This window comes from Leuresthes tenuis, unplaced genomic scaffold (assembly GCF_036924035.1).
Source record: "Leuresthes tenuis unplaced genomic scaffold, fLeuTen1.0.hap1 SCAF_22, whole genome shotgun sequence".
NCBI lineage: Eukaryota > Metazoa > Chordata > Actinopteri > Atheriniformes > Atherinopsidae > Leuresthes > Leuresthes tenuis.
Window position 1 is genome coordinate 18458109 of NW_027325376.1, and position 18390 is coordinate 18476498.

General features: G+C 43.4%; 1 protein-coding gene across 1 annotated transcript in view; it reads left to right on the forward strand.

The window, feature by feature from the left end:
- Positions 1–2878: 2878 nt before the first annotated feature.
- LOC140282169 (mitogen-activated protein kinase kinase kinase 11) overlaps positions 2879–18390 on the forward strand; it is a 46917-nt gene continuing 31405 nt past the window's right edge. Inside the window, exon 1 of the mRNA XM_072376744.1 lies at positions 2879–4799. Coding sequence (XP_072232845.1) covers positions 4043–4799 — 757 coding nt within the window. The 5' untranslated portion in view covers positions 2879–4042. The remainder of the gene's footprint in view (positions 4800–18390) is intronic.

Below are 18390 nucleotides of genomic sequence, written 5' to 3' on the forward strand. Positions count from 1 at the left end.
AGCTGTAAATCACATGCTTTGTTGTCCTGACTCGATGTTGCGCCTCCTTTTGATGCGCTTCTGTTCAAAAATGCTGCAAAATAGAAGTTTCCTATGGTGATCTGTCCCATGATTGTCAGCACTGCGGCCTCCTCCTGGTATTTGAATCAGATAAGTGCAAGACAGTACAGGTCTGTGGAAAGGTGTTCACAGAGAGCCGATTGTTACCATCACGGTGTCTTTACTTTCAGAACTGTTACACTTGGCCCTCCGAGTGTGTGTCCAGCCTCTTTCCTCTTCTTACTCCGCTTACTTCTTTATTTATTTTTAAAACAGTCATTTTGTTGTGAAAATTCCACGACCTTCCTTTACACCCCCGACCTCCCAGCCAAGCAACTTGGATCCCAGATCGCAAAAAACAACTGCATCCTTCCTCCACAAGCGTTGACTCAGCGGACTGCGGGGAGGGTGGGGATTGGGTTTGTGTGTCTGTGTGGGACGGAGGAGGGTGGGATCGGGCTGTAGGTGGTTGACTTTAGGATTGGTGTTCAAACAAACTGCAGCAGTGGGGCAGGGGGAGTGAGGGGAAGGCGAGCCATCAGAAGGAAGCACACTGTTTCCACACAGCAGCCAACGGGGCCAAAGGTGGCCCTCTGATTCCCATCCCCTCCCATGAAGCCACTGTCTTTTAAGCTATCCGCAGCTTTCAGAGACATGGGAACACATGAGGGGAAAAATGATTTCCCTGAATCTTTTTAACAGCCTTTTAAGATCTGCTCGGATCCCGCATGTCTAAAATGGATCTTTGTGTCTCAGTCAGAGGTCACACTGGGACGCAGCTTGTTGTGCTTTCAAATCTGTACTTTTGGATATTTTAAAGAAATGCTTAAGCTTTTAATTCTTTCTCCAATCCACCATGTTAGATGTTGTATGAGATATTCATGTTCTCAGTATGGTTTGTTTGCAAGTAAGCAGGATTATTCAAAAGGTTATGGGTGGATTTGCATGAGAATTTTACTGGGGGGGGGGGCTTAGAAGTGAATAACATTTGATGTTGGTCTGGATCCAGGATTTTTTGTGTTTGTTTCTGTGCGTGGGTACTCCTATTCTTGTGTTTGGTCCTTGTAGAGATCAGTAGATGTGTTTATTTGTTTGAGGAGGGGTTTCTGTTTGATTATTCGGAAGGCTTTTCATCTTGGTAATTGCGTTTAACTGAGATATGCAAAATGCTTCCTCAAAATCATGAATTGTTGCTTCCACTGTAATAAATTATTCATATGTACTGTGGCAAATATTTTCATAAACCCAAAGACTAAAGATTCATATTCATGATGTGCCACATTATAAGGTAGGGTTGGCTGACAGTTATGCTTAATGTCTATCATAAAGAATATGACTAAATTACCAGGCCATAATGTAGTGGAGTGGTAGATCGTGACAAAGGAGCAACTCATTAAATTTGGTCATGGATGATCATTACTTTCTTTGGAATTCTTAAGGTATTCTTTTAAAGACATAACAGTGATCCACAAAGATGGTTAGTAAGAGCTACTAACTGTACAAGGACTTTAGCTGGAATTCTTCAGCATTGTTGATCATTTTGTGGTGTTTTGTGATCATTCCTCTGTCAACGTGTGGATCTGCATCCTTTTCTCTGAAATTCCAAGACAGGGCGCTGGCCTTGAAGGCTCTCAGAGTGTTCCTCTCTTTTATAATGTTTTCCGAGCTTGAGAAATAGTTGTGTCTTGTGTGGGATGGATTCCATAACACGGTAATAAAACTTTCCAGCAAATTAGATTACTCAAAATAAAACATCTAAATTTCCCCTTATTCGAAATCCAATTTTTATCCGACAGATGATACAGAGTAAGTCAGTTTGCTTCCTTTGCAGAAATGGACTCGGACACATTGGATGCAGCACTGGCTATAGTGATCATACTTTCTCATATTTCTCATAAATAGTGAGTGAGTGATTTGCCTTTATATGGAAGGCAAACACTTATTGTATATTGCTCTTTATGTGGGTATTTTCTGTCAGCTTTCAGGCAAAATGGAAAGAATTTAGCAGGGAAACAGCTGGAATACAAAAAAAGTGATATTAGCTGACAGAAGACTGAATATATGTAGAAGAGGAACCATATTTGTGAAAATCTTAAAAAATCAAACGAGAACAGAAGCAGATTCTGATGTTAATCTTTCTGAATTGTCTCACATTAGGAGAACACAAACTCATTAGCCACGCGCTGCTCAACAGCATGCAGCATCTATATTACCAAAGCTCTTAGAAGTTGCTTTCCTTCCAGCAGTCATGGTGCCACAGAACTACACTACAGTAGACATACTCTGAAAAACAGTGATAATAGGGTCATGTGGATTAGTTGTTTTGGTCCTCTACACTTTCAAAAGGCTCTGCTGCAAATAGCTAAAAGAGCTAGGAAGTAAATGTGATTATTGGAAAATTAAAAGTCCCAAGAAATGAATAAAAGTCCATTAAATCCATTAAATTTCTTGTTGTTGTGAATGGTGGTGTACTTTTTATTTGCTGTGCTCGTATCAGAAGTTATGGCAAAAACACAATTTTAGCAATGCAGCTAGCATAACTGCACCTTAATGGCCAGCTTTGACTCCGCCCCTGGCAAAAGCCGTATTCTCTTGATTAATAACCTTTCTCTAATAACTTATTTCAAGCTGAATTTCATTTCGACATTGACCACATGATTAATTTAGTATGGGACCAGTTAGACATTGACACACAGCTCACCTCCTAAACTAAAAAATAAAAGAACGAAAAAGTGCGCTTTAGTCCACGTTTTATTGTGAAAGTTCTAAACGGAAGCCTCATTTATTTTGTCGGCATTAACCGGGAACTGTCATCTGACTGCTTTCCTGTTGGGACAGAAAAAGTTTTGAAACCCCACCCTCTGCACTGCCTGTAAGCAGCGACGTTGAAGTGGTTCGAGGACCTTGCGAGTGAGCGCTGACCGAGGAAGAGGAATGTAATTATAAGTTAGGATGGAGTTGCTACGCCGTTTGGATACCGACTGTATCAACAGGAGCGCCGAAGTGGACCAGACAACGCGCTGATTTTACCAACAGCAACAAGCGGGACTTGTTTCTTTGAATGTTTGTTATTCGTTTTCCTCTCTGGAGAGAAAAGTCAAGCAGGTTTGGAGAGCTCTTCCTGTTACAAAGTCGGCTGTTCCAAAGTTTTTATGTTTTGAGAAAGCTCGCCACACTACGTGCTCCTTGTAATACCGCGAGCATGGATAGTCAAGTGGAAGGGGATGCGGGATTTCCTGGAGGGGCACCGCAATGTTGCGTTCACACGCAGTTGTTGGATATTTGGGCTTAATAATGCGAACTGTTCACCGCTGAAACTCGTAAAACACTGGTTGGCTGGACTGAATGCTCCTTTCCTGCTATTCTTCTCCGCTTCTCAGCGCTTCCTGCTTGTGGTGGCAACTGCACTTAATGGCTAAAAATACATGAAAACTCTAGATGGACCGTTAAATGTTTTGGAATTGTCGATTCTGAGTCGCAATAGCAGCATTTGAAAGTGTCTCGCAAAGTCTCTTTTTGGCAATTTTGCTCTTGTCCTGAAAACCAACTCTTTCAAATCAGAGCTCAACAGGTGGTAGTTTGGAATGAGGATAGGAAAGAGCTAAATCAGCCATAGTGATGTGATTCCAGAGCCTTTGAATATAAGCCGGTGAGAAGATATTTTGCTTAAACCATGTGTTGGCAAACCACACACCACATCACTCAAACTGAGAGAAACTAAGATTCGAAAGAGTCAAACAAAAGTGGTTAACACATTCCCGAAATGGAGAGCTTTGGATTTAATGTCGAGACAAACGAAAGACATCTGACTCTCAGTTGTCTTTGAATCCTCTCCTTCTTCCCACTTGTTGGTCCAGTTTTTGAACACATTTCATTGGTCCCTGATGATCCAACAAGAAAGACAGGAAAGGGAGCGAGGCGCAATAAAGTACTGCTTTGTACTTTATTTTCAGACCCCTGGGGTGCAAAATCTGATCCAGTCAAAACATCTGCTTGAGGCTCCATGGAGCCGCTGAAGAACATATTCAGTCGTGGCTCTCTGTCGAACTGGAAAAATTTGGACCAATCGCAAAAAGGGAACTTCACGAACCCTGTGTGGACAGCCTTATTTGACTATGAGGCGTCCTGTAAAGATGAACTCACCTTGCGTAAAGGTGACCTGGTGGAGGTCCTCTCTCTGGACTCTGAGATATCAGGGGATGAGGGTTGGTGGGCAGGTAAGGTCAACAACAAGGTGGGCATCTTCCCATCCAACTATGGCTCCTTTAAGCCAAGTGGATACACAAAACTTCCTGGCAGCACCGTGGTCGGTGAGCTAAGCCAGGCTGTGGTGAGCGAGTTTGAACCCGAGGAGGTGGATTTCCGGGAGCTCAGCCTGGAGGAGGTGATCGGGGTCGGGGGCTTTGGGAAGGTGTATCGAGGTACATGGAAAGGTGAGCTGGTGGCGGTGAAGGCCGCCCGCCAAGACCCAGACGAGGACATCAGTGTGACGGCGCAGAACGTGAGGCAGGAGGCCCGTTTGTTTGCCATGCTCACCCACCCGTACATCATCGCCCTGAAGGGCGTCTGCCTGCAAGAACCCAACCTGTGCCTCATCATGGAGTACGCCTCAGGTGGGCCGCTGAGCCGGGCGCTGGCGGGACGTCGCATCCCGCCGCATGTCCTGGTCAACTGGGCCGTGCAGATAGCCAGAGGGATGCTATACCTGCACAATGAGGCCATCGTGCCCGTCATCCACCGGGATCTCAAGTCTAACAACAGTAAGTTCTTTTAATCTGCAAAGTTATTCGTCACTACAGCAGCATCAGGGGTTAGACTGATGCATGAAAGGCATTGAAGGGTATGGATATATATAGATCTACACATATGTGCGCCGTGGACACGTATGCACTGGACCTTGTGATTAGAGCGACTCTGCAGAGAGATGTGCTGCTGATAAAGCTTTTCTGTCTCCTCTTTTTGAAGCAGAAGAAGTTCCTTTCTCAGCTATTTTGGTGTGGTTAACCTAAGCATAGAGCCACCTGAATTTTACAGTAGCCCCCCTCTCTTTTTTTTTATTAAAATTTTTTATAATCCCGGTCAGCGCTGGGGTTTTATATGCCGGCGGCCCAAAAAAAACCTCTCTGCTGCTGTGCATCACCCAAACACACCCAAGTAGGAAAAGATTATGTTTATGCCCTCGTTGTCTGACATGATGGACAGAGCATGGCCTTGGTTTTTATCACGAGAAGGTTAACTCCCCCGATCCAAGGTCTGTTTATAGCACAAGACACTTGCGCAGCACATCCAAGTCTCTCAAACATTTTCTTCCTCCGCTCCCTTTCAGTTTCTGAAAGTACGGCTTGTTGATCATCGACAGGATTGGCTCATCTTCGCCTCTTATCTCAGCCCGTGTGTCAGGTTTTTTTCCCCAGATGAAAATGCGTTTCCTGTAGGGCGAAAGAATGAGGAGTTATGTTAATATATTGTCTGGCCGGCGAACACAATCCCCCTCTCTGTGCTCGGGAAGATCGTATCGCTCCTCTGCCTCCTCCTGCCTCTTGTTTTTTAATTCTTCTCTGAATCTTTGTCCCTGGCCTGCCTCTACATGCCTCCATGCAGCCATAACCCTGCTGTACCACTGAGCAATATCCTGCTGCTTGGACAGTGGGAGGACGGAGGTATGGAGGGGTCATTAGGAAACAGTCATCATACAGCTGCAAGATCATCCAGGGGCACCTTTTTAAAGAAAAAAACAAACAAATCAGATGTTTGGGTAGTTGGTTTAACTGTACAAAATGTGCCTAATGACAAAGCTCGTCTTCAGAATATGATGTCAGTTCCTTATATTAATGGTGCAAGTTCTTCTTTCTTGTGGTGCCATTTTGCAGCGGCGCTCTGAAGTCATCTGTCAAAGAGACTCTGTTTCCAGCTGCAGCCACACGTGTGTATGGAATTCGATTTGTGCCCAAAAGATAAAACCAACCTTCTAAAATATAGGCGAGAGAAAATAAACATTACTGAACTGTGAAAGTGGGGGTGGGGGGTGGGGGGAGGCATTGCAAAAGTAAAACTTCTTAAAACTGATCATTTGTGTGAATGGATAAAGTTATTGGTCTTTTAGGCGTTTGACGCTGCGGGCTTTTGTTCTCCGTTCCCTGCGCTTCGGTCTCACTTCTCAGCCATTTGCTCTGACCCGAGATGTTAAGAGAAAGTGCGGACAGGTTGACGGGATCTCTTTCTGCAGCTGCTGCTCACGCCAACAATTCACAGCGGGAGGCTTTTCTGTTTCTGATGCGCTCTTCTGGCTGGAAACGCCATGGAGAGGGTGCGAGGAACGGGGGTGTCGAGAGCGCGGGAGGCAGCGTGTGATGCAGAAATCACACGGTGGAAGTCCCTGTGTTTTCATATTGAGAATAGCAGATGGGGCTGTGTATTTTGTTCATATGGGTGCTGCGTGTATCTGTACGTGTCCATAGTGGCGGGTAGCGGGCAGAAAGCAGCATGCGTCTCTACTTCTTCTGCCGCCGGAAGCGGCCAGAGAAGCCGGAAGTGGCCAAAGGGGCGGGGCTTATATGTATAGCAACTAGCAGATATATATAATAATCCATCCATACATTCCCTCTTTCACCATGGGTTGTACTCTGGGCAGCCTTCTTTGTGTTTGTGTTCTGGCGTTTTCCGCCATTTTCCGCTTTTTTTCTGCCTTCGGAATCCAGATCGGCCCTAATTGGCTGTGGTCGCGGCACGTCATTGCTCATTTGCATAAAGTTGAGCCTTTTTCAACTCTTGAAGCTCACAACGCCGGCCGCTCATCGACGCCAGCATACATTGAAAATTATTGGCAGCTGGCCCCTCACGACGCTTTTGGTGTGAGCCCCCGGTTAGCCAAAAGGTTGAATTCCTGCCAGCACACACACACATATATATATATATATATCGTACGTTGACTCACGCACGCACGGATGTCCAGGAAATTTTACTAAGGAGCTGGGTAGAAAATCTCAGCAAGAAGTCCTAAAGGAATTCTGCAGACATTTGGGCTTTCACACCCCACCGGTCCGGAACATCTCTCGACTCCAGTGTGTGTGCGTGAAAGTGGACCTCCCTCTGACTTTTTGTTTCCAGTTCTGGTACAAACGTTTCATGTGGGCGGGGTTAATGTGTGGTTCATTCTCATTGGCTTGTGAGTTTGTTTGTTTTTGTTGTTTGTTTGTTTATTTGGGTGGACTGCGCCTGAGGTTCGCATGGGTTCTGCTCAGGTCCGACAGTGTAACGCGACTCCACAGACTGTTAGATTAGTTAAATGAGCTAGCTAACAGGCTAATTAGCACGCTCGTTAACAAGAGCCGCCTTAACGCAGCTGTGTATTGAGCCAGGGAATCAAGATGGGCCATTAGGGTAAGAAACTCAATGTCTGTGCCTACATGTGAACCCAAAAACATTCTCTGTACAGGACAGTGAAGTTATTTAGATATCATTGCTATATAACACTACATGATCAATACTTACTGCTTAGATAACCAGGAATGCAATAGAGCTTGAAGCAGAAGGAAGTGGGAACAAAAGAATCTATATTGTCCAAGAAAGACAGTAAAAAGGCCAATACTTTGCAATAGGACAGCCGGTTCTAAGAAATATCCTTAAGGATGGAAGCAGAGGCAGCAAGGCAGGGGAAAAAGTTACTCTGTCTGATAATATAATGGTTCATACATCACACCAACCAAAATTGCGGGTGAAGAAAATGACCACCACAGCATAAGTACATTAAGATGATAACCTTTTATAATTAGGGCCATCTGTCACAGTGATGGATTGAGGTGGACGCTCATTATCCCGGCAGGGCTGGTAAACAACCGCCAAGAGTTGCTGCTGAAGCAAGAAGATGCTGATTAAACAGCAGCGTGGAAGAAAGTGCATTGTGGGGCACTTGGGTCGAAGCCAGAGGCCATAACTTCAATTCCATGGAGCACAGACGCAGAGCGGAGAGGAGTGAATCCTGCCTCTGTCTCTGTGTGTGTGTGGGAAGAAAGGATTTTTTTTCACACCTTCTGCGCTACTTTTTCTTTTAGTTTTTTACAGATTTGTCTTTTGGTATGTCAGGGTTATCTCGGTGAGGTTTTTGGGGCTCTTTTTTTTTTTTCTCATACAAGAAACTCCAAATCCTTCAGTAATGACCACATGACTGATAGTTGTTTCAGAGCCTCAGGCTGCAAACTATGACCCTCATTAGCATGTCAGCTAATGTTCCCTTGTTATCTGCTAACAAGGGGCCGTGTCCGGGCCTCACACCTTGTACAAGCTGACCCATCGAACCTCCGTTTATGAAAAGCTCACTGCTAGCATCACTTTACAGCTTAGATGGGCTCATTTTTACGATTTCGAAAGACTTTGAGAAAACATTTGTGAAATGAAGTCGCAATTGACGAGGTTTTCCACGACAGAGAGGGATAATTAAGGATTTGCGTTCGATTTCATGTGTGTGTTACCATTTGTGTTTTTGGGTTTTTTTTGCTCGTTTTTTGCAGTTGAACGAGTATATGGCGAGTAAAAGGCTCACTAACCTCCTTAGCAATGCTGGGTGTTGGCTAAATGTGCCTGTTGGTTTCAAGAGGGCAGCGTACCGTGGTATATTTTGTATTTTTTCACTGAGGAAGAACTTCTGAAAAGTATAAAGGAGTCAAAATGGCGCCAGGAATTCCAGTGTTGCGCGCTTGACTGAATACAGGCTTCAAGATAGGCTGTGCCAAACATAGCTCAGGTGATTAAAAGTTGGAGGCAAGCCTTAGCCTTAAGTGCGAACCTTACAGCAGCAACAGCTTTAGCACTTTTCTGCTTTTCACCTGTTAGCTGCTAATTTTGATCGGGGGTGGTGGGCCTAAAAAAAAAACCCAAACCAGATAGCTGGAAGATGCAGAAGTGCTATTTAGGGACGAGGCAAAGTGTAGCGATGCATGGCAACTATCTGTACTGGAAGTAACCCCTCCCGCATTAGAGAGTAACCTGTGTCGGTGATTAGTTCTGCTTTGAATTCCCTGTCAGTAAAATATCAGCAGAACATACTGCCTCGCCACCGCTCTCACCATAATAGCCTTGTAATGTTCGTTCTGTTCCACTTTTGTCTTTAAGCTGGCAGACATCTGCACAAAGCCTTCATAGACCCAAATTGAGCTACAGGCATCAGCACACGACATAAAACTGTGCAGAGGCTTCAGTTAGAGCTGCTGGGGGAAAGTGCCAAGCTAAGCAGTCACTGGGCTGGAACTCACAGGCCTCTTTCTCAGGAAGAAGCCACAGTTAGATCTTGGATCAACATGTCTTTTTTCTGCCATGAGTGGACAAACATTTGATACATCTCTATACCAGCATATTTTCATTCAGGGCCCCTACTGCCTGGCATTGCAGTGCACTCAAAACATCCGTTGTGTGTGTGTGCGTGTGAGTATAAATGCTGGGTGGCAGGGTGTGTGATGTTTGCTGCATGTGTGTGGTGAACTGCTCCCTTTTTACACCTCGCCAGTCGTCTTTTTCGGCTGCAGGGATCGTGCAAGCTATTCGTCTATTTTAGTCATTTTCTCGACTGTGTCGATCATTTTGTGAGGGAGCTGAGATGTGAAAGTTGATGAAGTCCGAGAACGTGTCGCTGGTGTGGCACGGAGGTTGTGAGGCTCGACTTTCTGCAGCCTTGAGTTTTGCCGGTAATAACACAGCAGTGATCCGATCCCCAGTCATATGTCTCCAGTCAGCAGTTGGAGACTCATGTCTGTGGTTTCTGTCACTTCGGTAAACTGCTTAATGCCCTCTTAGCTTTAGGAGGACCATCCTGGGAACACACCTTTTGTCATGGTTCTGTCCTCTCATGCTCAGAGTGCCTGAATTGAGAACCCTGAGATTAAGGGCTTTTAGTCTCAACTGGAATTTTTGTGAATCTGTGGACCAAGAACTTTAGCATCTGGCCCGAAAATGGAAACCTCACACAGCAAAGTCTGGAAAGCTTCTAAAAGTCTGGATACTTGGTCGAATCGGTTAATTCGGTTTACGCGCAACAGCTCTGCTCCACCTGCCAGCTTTCTAATTGCCACTCTCTGAGTAAACATTGGAGTAACTCGAGCACATCACACGCGTACTTTGTATTTTAACCTGTAGAGTAGGGCTGCCACAAATGATTCTTTTAATAGTCGACTAATCGCCGATTATTTTTTTTTTCATATGTATATTGAATGTAAAACATACAGCTTATCGCACCAGGATGCAGCTGCTCTTATATAACCATCATTAGCTTTCAGCTTGGAGTGTTTAAGGTATACGTTAACTAAAAAAAAAAGACAATTAATATCATAGTTCATTAACCATTTAATGAAATATGCAGCTTATTGCAACAAACAATTATTTAACTGTGCAGCTTAACATACAAAAATAAATACTTAAGTTTTTTTTTTTTTAGGTTTTTCTTTCCTTCATTTGTCATTTAAATCAAATGAGGTAGGCACCTGAAACTAAGGAATTATTCACAAAAAGTTGTGGTCTCACTGACTCAAATATAACACCAACATGTTCAGTATGGACTCAGTCAGGACATTTTGGTTGCTGAGCTAGCTTTGTACCAAAGCCGTCCATTGAAGATGAACGTACTTTTTTAGCACTGAAACGTAACGTTACAAAACATTAGCGTTCCTTTTCAAACACATCACTGTTCTAACGTTACAGAAAACACATGAAATATGTGTGCTAAGGCTAATTAATCAAATCGTCATTGCTAATGTTAACGTTTACAGCTATCAATATGAGTAAGTAGCAAGTTAACTCTCTGTTTACGCTAATTGTAGCAGCTAACTAGCCAGTTTCCTTACCAAGATGATGGTCCCTCTTCACAATCAGCCACAACAACATGCTTCCTTTTCAGGTGTTTGTGCATCGTTGTTGTGCTGCCGTGGAAGGCAAGTTCTGCCTTGCTGATATTGAATTGCACACATTTGTCTTTAGTTTTCTTAAAAGGCTCCCACACTTTCGAGCTCCGTTGTCGGGTAGCCATGATACCAGAGCCCGTCTGGTTTAACTTCCTGTGACATTACGGCTGACCCCGGTTACCACGACTGAGCATGTGTGTCAAGGACAGAAAGGCAGATGCAGAAGGTGCCGCAGCAGTTTTGAGAGAAAAACAAAGTTTGAAAAAAAAACAACAAAAAACACATACTTTAGTCTTGATGAAGAAGTATTTAAGGCAGCATTTAACTTTGTGACAACGAGACACTTGCCTAAACATTTAGCCATTACTGCTTTTGTATTTTTCTTTTCACTAAATCTTTGTGGATTTCAGGCTAATAGAAATGCTGTAATATGCCTTTATTAGTCGTGGTGTCGGTGCATTCCTTTAGTAGGACTTCATGTGACGCCATTTAAGTGTAAAATATGAAAAACAACATGTGGATCGTCCACATAAAAGCTATTTCTGGACAGCCCATAAGTGGCCACTGTAAGTATAGGACTTTTGGGTAAGTACCTATTTTTGGATTTTTGTCACAGGACAAAAACAAAACATTTGATGTCTGCTTTGTCTGGGATCAAATGAGTATCCTTGCGAGTCATCGGAAGGTTTAATTGTTACTCAGAGTAATTATTATAAATGATACGTATACCCTCAAAGTCACGATATTCATAAAAACCACAGTTTTAATTAAAACGTTGCCTAAATCCATGGTTTGATGGTATCCTTGTCTGCCTGCTTGACCACAGCTGAGTTACCCATGATGTCAAACGTGTGAAGGAATGATGCTCGTTCAGTGCGTGTTCAGTGCTTATTTCTCTGCTTTGGTGGGAAAAAGCGATGCTCGTTTATACCGTCTGGTTTTACACACCATTCGACTTTGAAGCCGATGTTTGCAACGCGTCTAATATTTAGTTAAATGTGATTGAACAAGTCGCACATTGACCAGAATCTTCTTTTTGAATATATATAATCATCAGGAAGCATATTTGTGTATCGTACCTGTTCCACTGGCAGCAAAAGGAGACCCAGAGCATGATGCTGCCACCAGTCAGTACAGGTTTAATGGGATAAAAGACCTCACCTTGTTCCAAACAGAACTCACTCTTTGCTTTAGCCACCAATAAAACATTCCTCCAACACAAACTTTTTCTTTGTACATACTGTAGTTCAGCTTTTAGCTTTTCTCTCAGATGACATCCTGTCAGTCCGCGGTGATGTGAAACTCGCTTGAATCTCGATGTTGGCACTGCTGTTTCTGCAGCTTCCGGTTCACGGCAGGCCAGTGCCTCGGTGGTTCCTGGTTTGCTCTCGACCGTTCCCTCCCAGTAACACGATAACATAACTGCACATAACATAGTTACTATGGACGGTTGTTTGAGCTGATGATCTGGGACTCTGCAGGTCTTCCGAACTCTCTGCGGATTGCTCCCCAGCCATCCCTAACTCGTGTAAATCTGCAGTCTTCCTCCACACCTTGGATTGTACCATTGTACTGTGAGTCCGTCTGTCCTGTGAACGCCGCCCAGCAAACCCACTGACGTTGTTACTCTAACGCACCAGCTGCGGTTAATCCAGCACATTTTATGGGCTTGCAAGCCGTCAGTAAACGTCGCCGTGTCTTCAGCACCAGTTTCCTGAATGGGGTTTAAGGTGCGCCTGGACTTTCCTGACAGAGTCGAAGGGAAGGAGGTCTCTCGGAGTAGAGCTCTGCTTCCTTGCCGCTGGCAGAGAGTGCGACAGTGGGCAGAGGAGACTTTACTAGCTTTACTCGGTGTGCAATTTGGTCAGAAACTACCGTCCTCATTACGTGTTTATGAAAAGACGGCCGGGCCGAATCCACATCTTTTTTTTTTTTTTAATTTTTAAAGAAAATTTTTAATTGCTATCCCTTAAAACATTAAAACATCGTCTCTCTGCTTTGAATGACATTTCTTAAGCTGAGCTTCTGATTGGCAATTCTTCCATTTCCCAAATACTGAGTCCCTCGGTGCCCAATTTCTGGTTATATCTGACATTCCTGCTTGACTTGATATTGATCCTCCCGTCTGGATCGAAGCAAAATAAACATTTATGTTGATGACATCGGCTGTTTGCCATTTTGAGTTGGTCGGCATCAGTTGGTCATTTCATAAGAGAAGATCCTGGCTTCTTTTTGACGCCATGGCATTCTGATTTGACTGGTTTACTGTGTCCCAACGCATGCACGAGTAAAGGCTGAGATCCTCAGCCCAAAGGCTGTTGTGTCTGTGTGTGTGTACACATGGTCCAGGCAGGATGAGCGAGGGGGGGGGGCTGAACAGCAGAGCTGCAGGGAAGGAAGAGGAAAATAAAAACAGACACCGGAGGGTCGGAACACACAGGAAGTAGAGTGGTTTCCAGAGCTCACTCAGACTGACAGCTGTTGTTTTTGTCCCCCTTCTCTGATCTGAAAGCCCGTTCCCAGCTTAAGCTTCTGTCCCACTTCACACAAGACAGCCCCCAGCCACGTGAACAGAAAAAAAACAACCTGCGTGCCCCTTTGTACAACCCGATGCTGTCGTTTTCAACAAAAACTAAAGTTCACGAAATTGGAGGCGTGTTTCATGGTGAGCATCCCTTTCCCAGTGTGGGCAGGTTTAGAATAATATACAGACCTTATCTAGCAGCTGTTTTGTTCTTTGGCCGTAGATCCTGACTTTGAAGATTTCTGTAACGAGTGTCACTGATTAGTCATGTGGTGGGAATGCTAAGAAGAATTGCTCAAAAGCTCTTCGATCTCTTACTGCCACACACAGCAGTGTTTTCTTTTGTACCCGGCTAAGTTTGAGCCACGTATCAGCTCTGGCCGTTACCGTTACCTTGACCCCAGAAGCTTCTGGGGTCAGCACAGCAATGACCCCTTGTGTGAGTTTCTAAGGAAATGGCACTAATGAAGGTTAAATTTCAACACAGTAGCTCTGGAGGCTTGTTAATAAGTTACTGCCTCCTGGAGCACACAGCCTTTCACCTGGTACAGGATGCTTTGCACAGGGAATCATTTATAACCTCCCCTCTGACACTGTTAATGTGGGTGCCCAGGAACAGAATACTCCCTTGTGAGTGACTGTGTGTGTGTGTGTGTGTGTGCGCACGTTTAGGAAGGCGTGTTTCGGTCTGTTGCTTCCATGATGATTAGCTTACAGCCTATGTGCCAGAATATGCTTGATAAATGGAGCTTCTGATAGACGAAGCATGGAAGTGTTCCCCGTAATGAAGCATAGCTTTGAAAAGGGGCAATAAATGGAGCTACACTGAACACGAGCCCCCATAATGATGCATACTGTTTTCTAAAGGTTAATCGCTTAAGAGCTTGGAAAATTACAAGATCTCCCTTGATAGGAAAAGTGGAAAAGCAGATTTCCTAATCATTAAAGTTAAAAGTTGTCACTTTTCTTTTTGTACTTCAGAAAAATACTGTTTTTTTTCTCCAATACTGGTCAGATCAGTGTTCTTTCACTCATTCTTCCTGCAGAACACTTCTGCTTCTGTGATATTCTTTGCCCAACACAGGCGCTGCTATTTTTTAAGTCTACTGACAGATTTGCAGCTAAGTTTATCTTGTGGGAAGTGGCTTATGATAAAATCTTCTGCTGGCATCTCATGAGGATTCCATGGTGGATTTCAATGTGTATTTAGGACCATATTTCAGACGACATCTTCCTTTCATCTTTTTTTTTTTCTTCTTACACATTGGTTAATTTTTTTAGTTTATGATAATTTTCAAATTTCCCATGTTGGAAAATTTGATCTTGTGTTGAGGATATAAAAAAATGACCCTTCCTTGGAGCCCGAGTACTTGGCCCGTACCGCTCTAAAGTGGCTTTCCAGTCAATTCCCGGAAGCTTTCCAGGTGAACTTTAGTTTAGGAGTTTTGGAAATATGTCATCAGATAACATCGGATAGTGTGCGTGGCATTAAGATAAGAACAATTTTGATAACACGTACGAAATGCAATTCACAGATTTATTGATAGTTAGCAGAAGAAATTGAATGGTCTTAAAAAAAACATTTTACAACTGATGTTCGATAAAGTTTTGTATGATTACAGAAAACTGTCCAGCAGGAGGCAGAGGAAACGGCATCACATTTGAGGTAGCTAGCACCGTAATAAGAGAGCCTCTTTAATGAAATGGAGCTAGCTAGCTTACATTTAGCAGGTTTACCAGTTAGCTAGCTACTCTAGAAATACATTTTTGATTTAATAGTTGCTGGTTAAACTTTTAACACCATATAAATACAATTATATCTACCTCATAATATCATTAAAACTTAGTTGACTTTATGTAGTCTTTGTGCTGAAATATGTGGTTTCAGTAGCCTGTGCTGTGGGCTCAAAAGAGTAGGGTTTTAGTAGTTTAAAATTCTAGAAATCTACTGCACACGTGATGGAGGCATGTAGGGGGTATGACCTGTTCATTAGTGAATTAGAATCATAACTTTGTCCAACACCCTTCAAAGAAAAAAAAAAAACTGTGTGTGTGTGTGTGGAGTCTTCTGGTCAGTGTTATCAGTTAGTTGTGGTCCTGCGTGTTAACGCTCCAACGCCGCTCAACTCCGACACTCTTAGCACGAGCTAAGACGAAACTCCAGCAGACCGAAGGCCAGTTTCACCGTGAGTTGACAAGTTGTGCTCTATGATTATGCCCCATCGCTCTCCCCTCCCTCCCTCTCACTCTCTGCCTGGTCAGAGGTTGCGAGACTGTCTGTCAGCCTATAGCCTTGTCCCTCGGGGGACAAAGCTCCCGTTCTTCCTGGGGAAAGCCCCCGCCCTGCCTGAATTCTGCCCTCGCCTACGGGTGCAGGATAGGGAGGGCCGAGAGGGAGAAAGGTAGAGAAAAATCAGGCTTATCTCCAACCCACTGTGGACAAAAAACAGTGCGGATATTTTTGGCCTTGAACCGAATTTAGTGTTTTCTCTAGCGTAGTTTTGTCTCAAAATAATTTCTGATAAGGGAAAAACTAAAAAGATCTGTAAACCCTGCAGGAGTTTTTTAGCCACGATCAACCTGATATCCTGGTGAAATTGTGTCAGTTCAGACTCACCACAAACCGGACAGGGTGAGGAATGATGGCGTATCGAGAAATATGCAGCGATAGATGGAAATGTCGCTCCAATGTGGAATTACAGAGAGGAGACAATTAAGTGAGGTGCAGAGTGAAGAGGCAGATCTGACTTTTGTAAGGTTTACGGCCTCAATCACTGCATTCTGTGTTTGTTGAGCACCAACCACGCTCTCTCAGTTGTCCTTGAGCAGGGCATTGAACCTCTTTGAACATCAGGACCTTTTCAAGTCCCCTTTTAGTTGGTGTTTCTATGCTTTCTGCTCCCTTTAAAGGCACCTGAGTCACTACACAAGAAGTACCAAGTGAAAGCTTTAATTTCACAGATGACATTTAATGTCTTCAGAACTATTTCTAAGAACTTTGGCTTAAACTTGTCTCTTGATTGAAAATTCAAACGTGCATTCTAATGATAAACTGATATTTTATAGCTGACTGAAAAAGCCTTTAATCACTGTTACTGGAAAATAAAGTCTTCCATTTTCCTGGACAGAGGTAATTGAATGACTAAAATCCAGCTTTACAGGAATTGCAGTAAATCCCCTCTGGTCTGGTGTAAAACTCATTGTTACTTTGGGACTAGCTTTCAGCAGGTTGATTAAACAACAAGATTAAAACTCTTTTGGTAATGCAATGTCTAAAAAACATAGTATATATTTATATACATATATATATAGGGAGAGAGAGAGGGAGAGATATAGATATCTCACTATATATAGAGATCTAGTTAGTAGGTATATATCTGGAGATATAGATGGATATAATTCGCCCTGTGTTGTGTATTTTTCAGGCTCAACTTCCAAAGCCTCTATCCTTGACTTATAAAAATTACTTTGTCATCCAGTCCCAGAAATTCCACCAGCCTCTGTGTAATAGCTTTACTTTAGTCACTGCTGATACCAGTCAAAGAGCAGAGGCTGCGTGCTTCTTTCTAGCCTGAATTTTTCCCACTTTCCATTCACTACTTCATTGAAATTCGCTATGGACAGTGGGGTGATGCTATTTCTTTTTTTTTTTTTAAAGTGTCGGATTAAGTGCAGACTTCCACGCTTAAAATACGTTTTGCAGGCCACGATGCTTTTCTTCGACCAGTAATAACAATCGGATTTCTCTGAGCCCTCATCTCCTGGTTATCGGCCACAGCCAGTCAAGCTCAGAGCCATCTCAAGCTGTGCGAGTCCTACTTTGTAGAGGCGATAACCAAAGACTTATGAGTTGGATGGGATGGGACGACTTGGGCTATAAATGAAAAACAGCATCCTTGATTTAATGAGAGTTTTTCATTAGGTAGATTTGGCGATCTTCATTTGGATCCGTTAGATCCTCAGGTAGAGAGCTTAAGAGCTGACGAGCACTTCATTCTTTAGTCTTGAGTCAGGGCCCTGTCTGAGGATCTGAAGCTGTATAAAGGTTCATAGGGGAGCAACGACTCTGCAATCTATTTCTGATTCTACACCAAAAGTACTGTGTTTAAACAGGTTGTTTAATTGCAGGTACACCAGCTGAAATGATTACCTTTCCCTTTACAAGAGGTAATGGTTTACCCTCAATGCTCTGAACTCTACCATGAACACAGAACTGGTTTTACACTTACAATTAACTACTACTTCCTCCAGGGGGACAAGCCTATAAGCAAGGACATTATGAGGCAGACCAGTTATTTATACGCACGAGTTTCTGACATAAGTAGAGTTTTGTTTGTTATTTTCACTGGACCGCAGACAGCAGGACTGAGTGAGCTGCCAGCTCTTTTTGCCTGAGTTGTTGCTGTCAGTTTCAGAGCAACCATGTAGATCGTTACTGTCACTAAACTTATTTTGTTGTTTTGTTGTTGTTATTTTTTCCTGTGGGCGGGGAAAAAAAAAGCTGTGCCCACTCTTGGAGCCCTTAGTGCAGCGTCCTTTGAGAGAATTGGCCCGTGCATCCGGATGTTGCGTTTCCATCAATGCCAATCAGAGCCGAAGCCAATAACTACTGCAGTCATTTGACAGGGTACTAAAATGCAGGTTAAACCATTACACACAAATTCAGGTGTTAGCAAATATTAGTGGCTTTTTTTAAAACCGTAAATCTCTTCATTTGATTTGGAGACTTTAATTTGGCTGTACTGTCCATTGCCTGCTGTGAATTCTTCCGAATGCAGTTCTAACCTTAAAAACTGCACCGAAAATAGAAGCATCAAAGTAGAAAGTTATACAACACAAGTGAATACATCTACGATCACTGACACAGAAATGAGAAAACCTTTGATCACAATATCACGGTTCTCTTTTCGTGCTCTCCCTTTATCGCAAATTTTTCAATAG